This window comes from Lissotriton helveticus, chromosome 5_1, assembly GCF_964261635.1.
Source record: "Lissotriton helveticus chromosome 5_1, aLisHel1.1, whole genome shotgun sequence".
NCBI lineage: Eukaryota > Metazoa > Chordata > Amphibia > Caudata > Salamandridae > Lissotriton > Lissotriton helveticus.
The window spans coordinates 516599092-516616270 of NC_136065.1; the positions used below are offsets into that span (position 1 = coordinate 516599092).

A 17179-nucleotide genomic window follows, 5' to 3' on the forward strand; every position below is an offset into this window, starting at 1 on the left:
ATTTTCTTTGGGAGGGGGTTGCAATAGCAGTGGTGGACTTGTGTGGTGCTACATTTACTTCTGTTTGTGTCCTTTTTTGGCTGTAGTAACTTTAGAAGTGTAGCTTGTGAATAGTTATGGGCTCACTCTTTGCTGGATGGGTTGACTTCCTTCGCTAAACAACTCCCTGACCCTGCTTACCCCCCCCCCCCCAATACCTCTCCTTTCTCCTCCCTTAACACCCCCCCTTTATTCATAAGTATTTCCTATTTTCCAGACACATTCCTGTTTTCCTCCTACATTTACTGCTAAAACCTTGATCTATGGCAGTGAGAGCGGATGTTTCCGCACATGTAGGTTCAGGAGAGGCTGAGGCGTAAACTTCACAACTAGGTTTATGAATAGCATTTTGCAGTACACTTTGAAGTACTGCAAAATCTACTACAAAATGCAGTTTGTGAATAGGCCCCTGAGAGAGGAGGTGGTGAGGCTTAGCAAGTGCTTGTGGATACAAAAATTTTGTTTCAGACCCTGTGTGCATAAATGGATGTAACCTTTACCTGGTATTTTTCTTTTTGCACTTCATATCTCTATTCCAAAGTTGTCCAACTGGAAGCCAGCTGAGGTGGTAAGCATTTCATCCAGATAGTTGGTTAGCTGGTTATGATGACTTTGTAGATGATGCAACTAGTTTTTTAGATTGTGTGAGCTATCAAGAGAATCTAGTGGAATTGCGTCAGTGTCAGGATGATCTGATCATTCTTCTTCAAGTCCTTGTTGGAGAATGCTGCAGCATGCAGGATGCCCTCAATGAGTGTCATTTTGGAGCCTGGTAGACCATGGACAGAGTGAAGCCATCATCCAGAGGTGAAAGTACATGAGTTTTACAGCAGTTCTGATGTCATGGAGAAATGATTTGTCCTCATTAAGTAGAGAGCTCTGGAACTAGGCCAGCTTAGGTTTCTGGGGTACTGTGTCCCTTGAGGCGCCTGAGAGATCCAGCAATATCAAGAGGCAGATGAACTTTGGTATCCAGCTCACAAGTATCCGAACTGCTTGTGCCACGTCGCACTTTCTTCACCAGAAAATAAGCCAGTATGGGTTTGCACTTAGGCTCGCTGCTTTATATTAATAATCACCTGTCTTGATTTCCATTGGAATTTACTCTCCGCATCAGCATCCCTAGTCCTGGGTAGCAGTATGCTTAATAAATTCACTCCTGAGCATCATCTATTTCAAAACCTGCTACAACAATTTACATAAAAAGCGTTGCCCTCTTTTGAAAAGGTAAAACAATTACACGTCTAATGGTCATAACTAATTTGAGATCCAACAATGATGGTGAGAAAATATTGTCTGGTTCTGACAGTACCTTGTACTTCTCATTTTTAGAGATCCTTTTACTTCCAGATCGAATCAAATACAGATCATCAATGATCAGAAGTCACTATTATGTTGCAGTAGATAACCAGCAAGTGTGAACTGGTCCAAGTTCAGGTATCAAGGGACAGGCATCTACTTCAATAACATGACAGGCATCTTTATTTTTGTATTGACAGGCAGTACTCGAGAGTTAGGACTGATATCTGAGCTACTGGTCACCCTCTAGAAGAAGGATAAGGTAGCTAAGCAAAACAAATGGAAAACTTTGGACAATGATATACACACTGTTGGCTAAATGGTCACTACAGCTCTACCCTCCATTAACTGAACATCAACAACCCTTTAACTAAATTCTCAGAAAAGTATAGCAGTAGCTAAATCTCGCCAAACGGTTCCGTGCCAGCAACCATGTCTCTTCAAACTGTTCCATATTGAATCACCTAAGATAGTACCATATATTTCAAATTCCAAGTTACACAATCCAAGCTTTAAATATTCAAGAGAGCTGACTTACTGTAGTGGTGTAGGCTGCGTCAGGGTCATCTTCCAAGATCCTCGAGAGGCCGAAGTCAGATACCTTGCAGATCAGGTTGTTGTTCACTAGAATGTTTCTTGCTGCTAAGTCTCGATGAACATATCCCAGGTCAGAGAGATATTTCATGCCAGATCCAATACCTCTTAACATCCCAACCAGCTGAATAATGGTGAACTGACCATCGTGTTTCTAGGAAAAAATAAGTTGAAAAATAGTCAAATATATTACTTTCAGGTGTTATTAAGTCTACGTCTATAGGTACTCTGGATCTGCCTATCACGTTTTGCACAAATTCATTCACATAACCTAAATGTTTTCATGAGTGCATTCCTAAACTTTCTATCAATACTCGCTGTGTGTGTCTTTGTATTTCCTTTTCAGTATTATGGCTGAAACACAATCACGCCAGAGAAACACCTTTATACTGACTAAAATGTAAATTATTTTATTTCCCCCAGCCCTAAAAAAGCACCACTTGTTTAGCATTGTAGCGTTTAAACAGCGTACACTACAGTTTGTGCAAGGTGTGAACAAGGGTACGTAGCAACCAAGGGATTAAGAATTCAGCCTTGTTACAATAATGGGCTAAAGAACAGTGGGTTTAAGAACGGTGATGGATTAAACCCAGATCTTTTGACTGGGTGTGATTGTTTGATTGGTTCAGATGCTCCGTCCATCACCACCCCCTTTTGTACCGCTTTGTTCGCCATAAGTTGGCAGGGTATGCTCAGACGTGAGTCCCTTACTCACTTTGCCACTGGATTCAAGCAAGCCTGGCTGAAGACGGCTGAAATGCCAGAAACCGGTCCTAGGAAGCTTGTTTCCGGTCCAGGGAAGGCTTGGCTTGGCAGTTCGGGCTGGACTGTTCCCATGAGGCACAGGGTTAGACTGATTTGCATATGGCCATGTCTGAACTGGGGTGGCAGAGTGGGCTAAAGAACGGTGATGGATTAAACCCAGATGTTTTGACTAGGTGTGAGTGTTAGATTGGTTCAGATGCTCCATCCATCACCACCCCCTTTTGTACCGCTTTGTTACAATAATTAGCTTGTACCGGCATATAAGACCATCCTTATGATCCTTCCCTTTCCCCACTCGGAAAGCATTATTTAATTCTTCATCATATAGGCAGTATTTTACTAACAATTTGTGCTTAGTTCACATCACAAAAGTGATGTAAATGGAATGCAAAGTGTTGTATTAGGATTTAGTTTACTTTCCAACACGAAACCTGGTTTGCATTGGAACCTTAAAGAACTGCTTTGCAATACTCTGCATCAAGGGGGCATTCCATGGGTGTTTTACGGGCGTTCATATGCAGCCACCACGGCTTTTGATGCAAAACCTTATAGTATCCTATCCTTGTAGTGTGGGATTTTCACCACAAATGTATACCTCCTCAAGGTAGGCATAAAGAATGACGAAACTTTCTTTTCGCAAAACGTTTCCAACTTTGCATGTGTACTGTACTTTGCATGTGTACTGCACTGTACAGCAAACATATAAAGTGGGAAAAGTGTTAAACTGTGCCTAAGCATAGTATTTTGTACTGGAAGTGTACCTTACCAGTACATAACCTATTCTGAAATCACACATACACGCTTGTATCATGGTGCAAGGGTATGTGTGTTGGCGCAAGAGAGCCTAAAGTGTGCCAGCACAGGGGGAGACAGAAACAACACCATATTCTGCATCGCTCATCCATTTTTGTGATCCTTCCTCTCTATTCTCCCGTCAACATTTATGCTTTTATTGATCTAAATATTTGACCACATCTCAGTCAGTCAGTCAATATATCTTCAGCTCACAGTGTTTCCCAGCATATAAAGTTCACAAATTCAATACAGTAAAAACAATCAATTTAAAATCGAATTCATTAGTAGAACAATATAAAATCTAGAAGACCAATTTTAAATTGTAAAAAGAGCACACAATCACTATCACCATAATAAATGAGTTTATAAAGTGCATGATATCCTCCAAGTTATATTTAGATCATATAGTATTCAGCCACAGTATTGCAAAGCTGTACAACAACTTTAGTGTGGGTTTTATAAAGTGCATAGTGTCAACAAATATAAATAAGATCACAGTTCCTCAAAGCATCCAATCTATACAAGCTCTCCGCCGTTTCAAAGAGGACCAAATGAATGCATCTATTGCAGAACATACTAGTGGATAACTGAGTTTTTTGATAAAATAAAGGGTTGGACGACATGGTCTAAAATTTTATTTACGCAAAACAGTGTGAATATACCTCATCCTTTGGTCTTTGTAAAAAGTAAAGAAAAATACTATATGGATATCGGACTGCTCTGAACTTCCATCACTCACTGTTAAGTCAGCTACTGAGTACCTCTTAGTTGGAGAACCTACAAGGGAAATAAAATTAAGTCGAAACCTCACTAGTATAAATCTATTCTGTGGGTTCGCCACACACTTTAAATACAAGTGTTCCCCCTGCAGGATCGGAGGGTCATTAGTTATAACCTTACAGCTGATTTGAGTCGATTTTTCTCCTCTCTCTCGATTGCTGCCTTAGTTAAAAAGATTTTCTTTATTCTCGTTTTAGGGAGATTCAGGCAACTACTAGAGTTTGTATATAAGTCAGCCAGGCCCAATAAAACCAGTGTAGCTTTTCCATAATGCAGCCAGACTATCTTATGTGCATTATCCAGGAATAGGGATTCAGTAATAATGGTTTGGGTTACATTGTCAGTATCCCTCCTCCAAATAGAGTGCGATAATAAAATAGGGCTATCCTAATAGTATCAGACAGATATGGGGAGCCACATTCAATATGACAGTTGTAATTAGAACAGCTATGGGGAAGGGCTAATAATCTCTTAAAGAACTCATCCTCTATCTGTTGCAAATAATCTATTGCTACCATCCTCCAAACCCCTGCCCTGTAGGTAACAGCGGAGCTAAAACTGAAGATGACCGTCACATTTTTTTCCATTACGAGGGCTCTGTTAAACACCATGTTTAACCATGAATGTTTTTTATCAAATAGAACCCCTAAGTAGGGAAAAGTGTCCACCACCTCCATGACCCTATACGAAAGACTGGGAGTTTCTTGGGACATGCTCATGCCACTAATACGAAAGATTTTGATTTGTTCCCTCACAACTCCAAACCTTTCATAAAATCCACATAGGCCGCAATCAATCTTTGTAAAGCCACACCTGTTCTTGCTCTTAGTACAGCATCGTCTGAATGTACCAGTATTGGAAGAGGAGCTGCATTAAAAATAGGGACCGCTGAGGTTTACCCCAAGTCTGCGGCCTCCACCCTATTAGTATAAATCGAAAATAAAAAAGGGGCGAGGAAGTAGCCTTCTCTAACACCCCTCAGAATCTAAAAGGTTCTTGTGCACTCCACTTCCCCACCATGGCACACACACGCAGTGGCTTGTGAGTACATCTGGTGATACAAATTGACTATGGATAGGTCTATGCCCATGTCCTCCATTAGTGACCATAACGGGTTGGGTCACACAATAAAATGCAGCTGACAGGTCCATAGAGGCCATAAAAACCTTTCTGTTCTTGGCTGCTGAATATTTTGCAATTGTCAGGCTCAGATGAAGGCACTGATCAGTTGCCCCCTTACCCCTTTTAAAACCATACTGGTCTCAATTTCAAAATATTCCTTTCTCTGACCCAGTCCTCCAACCTACTCAGCAATAAGCACCCTATCAATGTTGTAGTGTTGTCTATTAGAGAGATGGGTCTATAATTTTGCGGTGCTTCTCCAGGAAGCCGGGGGACCCACCGTACTTATTGCATTATAGATATTAGTCATCAGTGGGGCTCATAGTTCTGGATGCTCTAGAAAAAAATCTATAGACACCCCATCAGGACCTGGGGCCTTGGCGGTGCTACATTGGACCAGCCCACGTCTCACCTCCGCCAAATCAAATACCAAGTGCTCCGTGGGTGCTATTAGCATGATAATATTTAAAGAGGTCAGGCAGTGCCAAGCAGCCCAAAAACATGCCCAAAATTAGCCACCCAGGCATCCTAACTGACAAGAATATCCAATGATGGATCACTTTCATCTTTGAGTAAGGGACCGTGTATCACATTCCAAAAATCCCTGCTTTTCTTTGTAATTGCTGCATGAGACAAATTCCCCACACATCCTCCCTCAGGCCCCTTAATCTAGCTTCCTGTGCTACTCTATATAGTTTCTGCGATTCCCAAACCTTTCTATGATCTCAAGGGGACAATCTGAGAGCAGTGTGCAGATCACTTAGAGTCTTTGCACAGGCTGCATCAAACAAGTGGATTGGCAGGGCCTTTAAGGAAGTATTAGCCCAAATCAGACTGCTTTTAACTTCTCCCAATATCTCAGAAAAAACTATTAGTAAGCGTTCCTTGCAAAGATCAGACTCTAAACACATCAGTACCTGCTGCAGCTTTTTAGATAATATCTCAAGACCACTTTCTCCTACTTGATTTTGTCCCATCTTAGTTGAAAGCTGTTCCTTCCGGCAAGAATTGGCTTTGGGGCCTTTTCTGCTGCACTGATATTGCTACCCTCCCAAATCATAGACAAAAAGAGTATTACGTGGTCACTATATGCAAAGAATTTGGGGTCAGCTTGGGTAACTGCGGAAAGACTTGAAGGCTAGAACAAAATTTATAGTTGACTCGCACTCGTTGCATGCAAATGTCTTCGCAAGTACCCCTGGGACTGGAGCTATCCTATTAATTACCTCCAATTTCCTAATCATTAACATCCAATTTAGTAAGTTTCCAGAATAATTATGTGTAAAATGGGTGTTTGTCTTACCCTCAGCGTCCACTAAACCACACACTTTATTCATTCTATACTATGGGTGGGCACTAAAATCTCCTAAACACAAGATATTAATGTGTTTTTTAGAAGATGCTACACAAATGGAGGCAATCCCCTTTCCTAAAAAGTCCATCACAGAGGCCATATCCCCACCAAAACTATTATTATAGTATTTAATCAATAGCCAGTGCCAATCACCTTGACCTTCACATAACAAAATATGGAAGTAGGGACAGGGACTTTTAAGGTCAACATATTTCATATTAACGTCACAATACAACCTCTTGCTCTACCTGCAGGGGAAGGGACTTCTGCCATTTGGAATGATCGCTACCCATCCAAGAAGAATGGACCGACTGTCCAGGTCTCCTGAAAACAAAGAATATCCTGCTCCATCACAATACGTTTCCACTCTGCATTACCCAAGTTTTGACTAAGACATACTACATTTCATGTTGCTATTTTTTGACAACATTTACCTGCCCCTATTGGCAATGCCCCCTTCTGACTTGGTGTTCCATGCTGTTTAGCCAGAAAAGAGTCTATCTGGACAGTCATCACAGAACTCCAGGTCTGTCAGGGATTTTCAACCCTTAATTCGAATCTTGCGGAACCTGCATTAAGATGGGCAGTAGGACGGAGTGTAGCAGTGCTCCCACCCAGGGTTCAAAGATCAAAGACCTAATGGGTATTTGAAAGTAGCCTAATGGGAGAGCGAAAATCTACATACCCGACGATGGGGCATTTGGTAGCTCCATTAGCAGACCCCAATGCCCCTTTGGTCATTTAAGTTGAGTATTATAGAATAACCAGCCACTTCTCTAACAGACAGACCCACCCACCCCACTCTTCTGGCCATGATGATATGTCTACTAATGCAACCGACCCTTCTCACATGCCTCATCAGTCAATGTAATGCTTTGGCCATGAGCTTGTCCGTTGTTTGCATCTGACCCTTCCTCAACTTTGGGACATTTTTCAAGACCTGAACATAAGGAGATGCAGCTGAGGGAGATCTAGCACTACTTTGCAATACTCTGCATCAAGGGGACATTCCATGGGTGTTGTACGGGCGTTCACATGCAACCACCACGAGTCTAGATCCAAATCCTTATCTACTAACATTGGTAGGGTGGGATTTACGCCACAAATTGACACCACCTCGAGCCAGCCACTAAGCATGAGGAAACTTTCTTTTCGCAAAACGTTTCCAACTTTGCATGTGTGCAGTACTTAGCATATGTGCTGCACTCTACAGCACACATGTAAAGTGGGAAAAGTGCCATACTGTGTCTAAGCATAGTATCTTGTACTGGAAATATACCGTACCAGTACCTAACCTATATTGATATCACGCACACATGCTTGTATCATGGTGCAAGGGTATGTGTGTTGGCACAAGACATCCTAAAGTGTGCAGCACAGGGGGAGAGAGAAACAACACCGTATCCTGCATCGCTCATCCACCTTCGTGATGCTGCCTCTCTATTTACCCGTCAACATTGATACTTTTGTGGATCTAAATATCTGCCCACATCGCACTATTTATTGTGATGTTTTCTTGCAGCAGATATTCCTCCCTATATTGTTTTGTGGAGCATGATAGGCAGGCTCATCCGCTCTGCCTTTATTCATACGAATGAACACAGCTGGTTTAATTCACAAATCTGAATGGATAGCAATGAATTTGCAAGCCTTTGTAGGGATTGAATCTACAGAGCAAAAGCAATGGAAACCTTGTAACATGTGTTCAACCTCTCAAGTTAGTCTCTTTGTTCTCTAAGCATAGCAACTCATTTATATTCTACAAGCATGCTATCCAGTGTACTCAATGTTCACTGCTCATCAGGTGCTGTCATAATAAATACATTCCCAGCAACCTGCGTTCTTTTTAGCTGAACATTGTAAATAGCACCTTTCAGCTCCTTTGAAAACGGATGCAGATAAACCAAAGTTTGAAACAGGAATTATAAAAATTGTTTTTGCTAAACCCCTACTTATTGAAAAGCAGAATCGTGAGCCATCCATGGACTTGCCCACTCAAAGAGGGTTTTCAAAAATATATACCACCCTAAAGTCCTAGTCTAAGCTATACCCAGACTAGACAAGCGATACAATGAATGAAAACATCAAGATCATATAAAGGAAGTACTGAAAATATTCATCAAATGAAATGGAATAAACGAAATATTCGGAAATAATCTACTTGAAAGATGACTTGGATCAAAGTCAAGCAAATGGACTCAGAATCAACAGTAAATATTCCTAATTAAAGTTTAAAAATGGTCTAACAAAAGACACTGCCAAAGCAAATAGGTCTGACTGTAATAGACTAATTAGTAGCAGGGACATTTACTAGAGGTCCCAGTTTAGTCAGCACAATGATGAAATATCATACACCATTACTAGGTGCCCCCATCTTGTTTACACACAAGGTTACAATCCTACACGATGAGACTTTATGCCCATGTGAAGTTGGCAGCAAATGTATACAGTTGCCCACGCCAATACGAAATGCCCACTTTGAGTCAAGAACAGAAGTGTGCAGTACTAATAACACATTACCACCCTCTGAGCCTAACACAACATGTGAGGTGTATTTATTTGAAATAAAGACCTGCAGACTATCTTAGGTTGTTGTCACACGATTTAAGAGAAAAATACAGTCACCAACAATACACTTAAATATTGCAAATCTTTAGAATGAAGCCACATTTCTATGATATAAAGCAATATGGAGAGTGAGTTACAGTTATCTATGTACATTGTAGTAAAGTTTTTAACGTTCAACAAAAAAGTGAGGCATGAGTCTGCCTTCTATCTTTAACCTACTTAAACCACAGGACCCAGTGGTAACCTTCCGTTCCAGCTCCCAAACTGAACCTAGTTTTCTGTTTTCCGGGAGAATTAGGGTAACAAACCAAAATGTAAGATAAGGCTTCCATGGTGCTTTTATGGGTGAACAGCTACTTCTGTGTAGCCCCCAACCTAACAGCAAGTCTCCTGCAGTGCCCCATACCACCTGGAGTACAGTGAGCCAAATGTGTAAATTTTTGGAGCTTAATGTAGGGATTTATGGCATCATTGTCTCATGGAGTGAGCAGTAGCGCTGCCTTTGATACACAGCTTTTTTTCTGTCCCACAAGCTCGACGGGGTGCTCCTTTTTGCTTCTTATTTTAAAGCTGGGTGCCCCTTTCCCACCTGTGGGGTATATGTATATTGCTGGTAGGTTGTAACTGTAACTTTTGTCCACATTAGGTATCCACACCAAATTTGCATACTTTTTTTCCAACATCAAGGGATTTTAAAAGTACCCAGGGTTTGTGGATTCCCTTGGTGGGCACCCAGAAATTAGCCCAAAAACAGCTACGTGTTTTTTTTTTTTAAATGGGGAAAAAGTGCAGCAGAAGAAAGCATCATGTTTTACCTACAAATGGTATCGACAAAGTGTTTGTGATGCTGAAATCACCATCTTCACAGCTTTCAGGGACAGGCAGACTTTTGTCAGAAAACCAAATTTCTTTAAAGAGTTTTGGCATTTTACTGGGACATAGCCTATTTTTGCTACTTTTGTGCTTTCAACCTCCTTCCAGTTAGTAGTAGAAATGGGTGTGAAAGCAATAATGGATCCCAGAAAGCTATACATTTCTGAAAAGTAGGCAAATTCTGAATTCAGCAAGGGGTTATTTTTGTAGATCCATCAAGGTTTTTCTGAAAAAACTACAGTATAAAAAAAAAGAATCCTTTAAAAGGAATTGAAAAAATCAGCCATTTGTACCAATGTTTTCACCTGTAACTTCTTCTAAGTATGACAGATTTTTTAAAGCACTATAACGTTACATCCACTGGATGTTTCTGGTTGTGAAGATATATAAGACTTGAAGGTTCACCAAGAACCCGAGGAACCCAGAGCTAATAACTGAGCAGCGTCTTGCAATGGTTTTTCATTGTATACCGGGTATATAGAAATTAATTTGGTAAAGTATAAAGAGTGAAAAATAGGTATCAAAGACACCAATGTATTTCTGAAATGGGAACAAAATATAGAGTTTAGAAACAGCAGCTATATGCACATCTCCAAAATTGTGCGTACCCATACTACCATGTGAATTAAAGGAAATTTTTCAAACTGACATTTTTACACACTGTCTTACATTTGGAAGTCAGAAATGCATAAAAAGTCAATAGGTAGTAACAGTTGTCCTACAATTCTGTGTTCCCCTACGTCTCCTGATAAAACATCACTTGTGTGGGTAGGCGTAGTGCCCGTGACAGGAAACGGGCCAAACACAATGTGGACACAAGCGGGCCTCATTTATGAGGTTTTGCCGTTAGGGAAGCGCAACAGGTCTTCCTGCTGCGCTTCCCGCCGGCAAAAGAAAAGGGCAGGAATGTGCCGTATCTATAAGACATGGCACATTCCTGTACTTTTTCCCTGCGCCGGCGCACAGTGGGCTGCCTGCGCCAACACAGGCACCATTGCACCATGGTGCAAGGGCGCCTGCGTTGCAGGGATGATTATTTTTGTACAGGAAGAGAAACCTTTTTGTACAAAAATATTCCCAAGAGGCTTTTCCTTTTTCTATGTGTCCTACAGAATGCAGCACACATAGAAAAAGGAAAAAAGAGGAGAAATAAAGTTATTGCTCCCTGTTGCGCCTCCCTTACGCCTCCCCTGGGGAGCCGTAAGCTTTTGGCACTGCGTCAGATTTACGATTTCTCGTAAATCTGGGGCAGTGTCAAAAGGCATGGATGTTGCTGGGAACGCCTCCAGCAACACCCATTGAATGCCCCTTTAACGCAGAACACTTTGGTAAAGGGACTGACATTTATCAGGCAGTATTAAGCCCAAAAAAGTGGCTTAGTGCTCTCTGATAAATATCACGCAGGCTTCTGCGCCACGGAACGTCACATAAAGTGACGTTCCGATGGTGCAAGGGACCTCATAAATGAGGCCCACCAATTTTACAGTGAAAACTGACCCTTTTTTTGCAAAGTGCCTAGCTGTGGATTTTATACCCTAGCTCTCCGCACCTAGGAAAAACTATCAAACCTATACATTTTTCAAGACTAGACACCAAGAGAAATTTAGGATGGGGTGACTTGTGTGGCTCTCACCAGGTTCTGTTACCCAGAATCCCTTGCAAACATCAAACTTTGCAAGAACACTCATTTTCCTAACATTTCTGTTATGGAAAGTTCTGGAATCTGCGTGGATCCACAAAATTCCACCCACCTCGCATTTCCCAAAGTTTTCCGGTAAAAAAGGCACCTCACTTGTGTGGGTATGCCTAGAGCACGCAGCAGGAAACGACCCAAAACGCAACGTGGACAAACCGCATTTTTACAGTGAAAACTGATCCTGTTCTTGCAAAGTGCCTAGCTGTAGATTTTGAACCCTAGCTCTGCCAGCACCTAGGGAAATCTAGCAAACCTCTACATTTCTGGAATCCAGGATGGGGTGACTGTGATGGAAAGTTCTGGAATCTGCATGGGTCCACGAAATTCCACCCACCCAGCATTCCCCAAAGTCTCCCGATAACAATGGTACCTCACTCATGTGGGTGGGCCAAGTGCCCGCAGCAGGGAAGGGTCCAAAACATACTGTGGAGACATCAAAATTACCTATCACAAAATTATCTGGTTCCCCCAGGTCGCCTGATAAAAATGGTACCTCACTCATTAGGGTGGACCAAGTACCTGCGACAGGCAAGGGCCCAAAAAGTGTTGTGGAGACATCAAAATTTCCTTTCACAAAACAACCTGGTTTTGCAAGGGGGTCACCGGGGTTTTTGGTGCCGGGCTCGGCAGCCATCTAGGGAAACCTACCAACCTCCACATTTCTGAAAGCTAGACACCCAGGGAGTTCAGGGAACTATGGTTTTCGTGGATCCTCCAGCGTTTTCCTACTCAGAATCCCATGCAAACCTCAAATTTAGCTGAAAAATCCAATGTTTTACATATTTTTGCATGGAATCACCATGCCGGCACAAATGTCCTACCACACAGTGTTCCCCTCTGTCTCCTGAGTAAAACGATACCTCACTTGTCTGGGTGGTGCAAGGGCCTGTGAATGGGAAGGGCCAAAAACATAGGCATTAAGGGTATAGCACAGATACGTTTTAAAAAGTATATGTTTTTAGCCAATTCTGCATTGGACACCCACACAAGTGAGATACCTACACACTTTGCAAGCCAAGCACCATCCCCACACACTGCCAGCCAAGCAGGGCCAGACTGGGAACAGCAACCAGCCTTGGCAGATTGCTGCTCAACCGGCCCTGCGAGGTAGGGGGTGTGCTAGTAAAAAGCACTGCTCGTGTTACTGGAGCCTGATATTGTAGCACTGCTGCAAAACCAGACAACAGTGACAAAACCACCCTCCCCCCCCCCCCCCCCCCCACTGCCAGAAAACAGTCCCCCACCCCTCTGGCCCACAGGTGAAACGTCTGGTGCCTGCTACAGCCAGTCTGGACCTGCAGCCAAGCACCATCCATGCACACAGCCAGCCAAGCACCAGTCCACGTACACCGCCAGCCAAGCGCCCCTCCACACACACCATCAGGCAAGCGACAATCTACACAGATCGTCATCAAGCACGAGTCCACCCACATCATTAGCCAAAGGCAGGTCCACACACACTTCCACCAACATTCCAGCCAAAGGTCAGTACATGCAGAACGTCAGCCACACTCCAGTTTACACACACACAAACTCTCCCTGGTTTCTAGTGGATTTCTGCCCCCTCCTGCAGATGAGAGTAAAAATATCAGTGAAACAGTCAGAATGTGTGCCTGAAAAAAGGAAGCAACCCTTGCCTATGGGCTTCTCACTGGCATGCCCATAAACACATCCCTGGTGCCCATTCAGCTTTTTGCCCGCCCACAGGGATCAGATAGGGGGCTATTGTCCCAATCTGCCTTTCGGGGGGGCAGAAAGCCTTTTTTGGTGGTGGGGGCATCTGCATGCCCATTCTCGGCAGCCCCCATCCCTACGTATAAAAAAAAAATCCCTGGGACCTAGTAGAATTTCTGCCCCGCTCAGAAGCAGATTAGAGACTATTGTCTCCTCTCACTCCTGGGGGCGGTAGAAAGGCTGTGTCCATTTTTTTTGGGTGGGTAGGTGAATTGGCATGGCCATTTTGTGCAGCCCCCACATATAAAAAAAGAAACAATTCCTGGTGCCTAGTGAGCCTTCTGCCCTCCCCGAGGGGAAGATCAGGGGCTATTGCCCTCATCTGCCTGCAGTGGGCTGAAAGACTGCGGATTTTCTTTGGGGGTGGGCGCATTGGCATGCCCATTTTGGACAGCCCTCATCCCTAAATACAAATAAATCCCTGGTGCCTTTAATGCTTTCTGTCCCCCGGGGGCTCATCAGGGGCTATTGCCCTATCTGCCTCCGGGGAAGGGGGCAGAAAGACAGTAATCCAAATAACAGAGCCCGCACATGTGTACATGCAAATTCTCACATGCATGCTCAGGTGTAACCAGAGCAGAGTCTCCGATTTCACCTGCATAACAGTGAACCATATTTTATTATGTGGGCACAGATGGTTAGCACTCAAAGACAATTTACAAAAAACATTGGTGAATGAGATTCAGTCAGGGACACTCGCTAACAGCAAAAACAGGGTGGTCTAAAATAAATGAGATAAAAGCAGGTTAGAACCCAGTCCATCACAAAGCATGAAGGAAAAACAATACATCTTTTATTATTAAGGGGCTTATTTGGTGTTTAGCAGACAGGGTTCTCTAATGGGGGAGACTAGGCCAGGGTGGAATTTGCGGACCAAAAAACTCTGCCACGCTACATGGAGTTCCGCAAGCGGCAGTGTGTGCTGCTTCTTTCTGCCACTTGAGTAGACTTTCTACTCGAGCGGCAGCTTCCTCAGCGCAAACGGATGGTTTCTTAATGCGAGCGGTCACATCCATCGTGACTGCCTGCGTTGAGAAATCTCGCTAAAAGGTGGTCTAGTGTCGGATTTTCCTCACTTGCCAACTTAACGTTGGTGAGCGGGAGTGAGAAAAAATTCCGCTGAGCGCGGTAAACTCTGCAAATTCTGTAAACGGAGCGCAGTTCACGGCCCAGGCCTAGTGGAGCTCTCAGTCAGAAGGGCCCAGACAATGGGCATTTGCCTCAGTATCTCAGATCATCTGCCAGGCTTAAGGTGGACTTTACAATGTACTTTTTTTCTTGTTCAGGACTGCCAGGACTATTATGTTGGTCCCAAAGAGGAAAGCAGAAAAATTACCTGCCCAGAATACTCCCTTGAAAAACAAAATACTTTGCAGAGCGGCCTCATTAAATATGGCAGCCTCTCAGCAAAGCTCTGGTACCTGCAGAGAAGCTGCTGTTGCAGTGGCTCCTCCGAAGATATAGGGATCTCTCTCAGGAGGATTGTGATCTCTAAATATGGTGGACTGTAGTCTGCCACCTGCTGCTGAGCAAATCCCTGTGCTGCCCTGACAAAACAACTACAACCTGCCTTACTTTCAGTAAGCCCTTAAAAAATGTAACTTTCATTATTGAAAGCTTAATAAGCTCAGATAAACTAATTTGCAGGAAACCACACTTCGGAAATACTTTTTCTGTGGAAATGTGCAGGCAAGACCTTTGTAGGATATCTACAGACCCACAATCCCTATACTATGTCCACATAACCAGAATACTTTGCACAACTCAAAATATTTATTTTTCATTCTTAGAAGAAAAATACATTCCTTAATAGTATTAAGTATTTGCGTGATTTCAGCCTTTGCTGCAATATAGTTTTTGAAAGAATAATTAATCATAATTTTGCTTGTTAACTTCCACCACATGCAATTTAGGATTTAGGAAATGAACAAATGATGGTATGAAAGTGAATTATTAATTAGAGTGATTGATAGATAGCCCACCTTAAGTAATAAAGCCACTGACCTGTTCGGGATAGCCAATAATTTAAACCTTAGCTTAACCCCTAACAGCAATGGCAGAGCAGAGGTTTAACTTAGAGAAAACGTGTAAAACATTTTTCAGTACCAAAACTGTTAAAAGCAAAAGAGACACAAAACAATAAAAATCCCGCTGCAATTTACAAAGATTGAGAAACATTCAATAAACAAATGGACACCAAATCAACAAAAATCCAACAATGGCAAACTACCCGGTTACATATACTGAGTGGATTAGTCCCGTTGAATGCCTGGAAGTCAAAAAGTTTGTAAAAGTTTCTAAGTTGTATTTCAGAAAGGAAAGTGGCACTTTTTGGAAGAAAAACATAAAACTTCTTGTAAGACCTTGTGCAAAATAGGGCTTGTGACTTTTTGAGAATAAAAAATCTTTCACAAGTCGCCGCTGAAAAGGCAGTCACTGTAGTGGAACTGAAGACTGGATGACTGGAGCAAAATGGTCGCGTTGGTGTTCTGGAGCTTTGTAGATTTCTCACTGAAAATGTTAGAGTAACAACACAGAAGGGGCCTTGGTCAATTTTCGGAGCTGATGGGGTCTTTGAGTGGGACAATGTTGAAATTCTATCTGATGCTGTGGAACTGTGGGTCAGAAGCTTTTACTGGTGGCTCGCACTGAGGCTCAGGAGCACTGGAGGTAAGATTTTTAAAAGTTTTTATAGTTTCTATGAGTGCCCAGACAAAACCACATGCTAACACTTCTAAGGCCCCTTGACCTCGGGGGAGGCACTTAGAGACTCTCAGGGTGTCAGTAAGAGGCCAACAGCAGGTTCCAAGTCCCAGTCTAGTTGCTATGGTCAGCAGGGCACTTTAGGGAAAGGCGTCTTGCAGCTTTTTGTGTCCATAGAGCTACACAGGAGGTCAGCCAACTGACCTTTGAAGTCCCCTTTTTTGTCCAAGGTACAAGTGGAAGCAGGTCCAACCCTTCAGGTCTCCTCACAAGTGTCAAACAGCTGGTGCAGTCCTTCCTTTCTTCTACAGGCCTATAAAGGTTTCCAAGGATCGTGCATTGGGCTTCCACATTTAGGCCTGACACCAGCTGCTGGCTGGGTGTGACTTTTGGCTCTTTCATAACCATTGGGGTAAAGGTTCCCGGGGGCAACCCTACCCACTTTTTTAGCAGCTCCTGTTTCCTTTATTGGAAGCAATACCACAGTGCACCAGATTTCCAGAGTCCAAGTGGGGACAATCACTCTGCATTTATGCAGCACTAGTATGCCCACCCAGGGGTATGGTCAGGAAAATGTGCAGTCCCCTCCCCTGTGTCTACTCTAAAACAATTTCAAGCGTAGCTTCCCTTCCACTGAGTTAGTGCCAACCTCATCATCGATACAAAGGCTGCTTCCTCACGTTCCTTTACACACATTTGCAATCACCTTTCAAGTTAATGAAGTGCCTGGATCCACAATAACTGGTCTTCTTGGAAGGGGAAGAAAAACACTTGCCCACGCCCAGGGTATTCTTTCCACTGTGGGAGCAGTTTTCACACCGCATTATGGCTAATTACAGCCAGGCAAGGTGCTGGAG

General features: G+C 43.0%; 1 protein-coding gene across 2 annotated transcripts in view; it reads right to left on the bottom strand.

Moving 5' to 3' along the window:
• The window catches only part of EPHA8 (EPH receptor A8), a 580176-nt gene that overhangs the window by 36790 nt on the left and 526207 nt on the right, over nt 1–17179 (bottom strand). For both annotated transcript variants that reach the window (XM_078642852.1, XM_078642851.1), the window contains one exon: nt 1877–2086. In XM_078642852.1, the coding sequence (XP_078498978.1) occupies nt 1877–2086 (210 nt within the window). The remainder of the gene's footprint in view (nt 1–1876; nt 2087–17179) is intronic.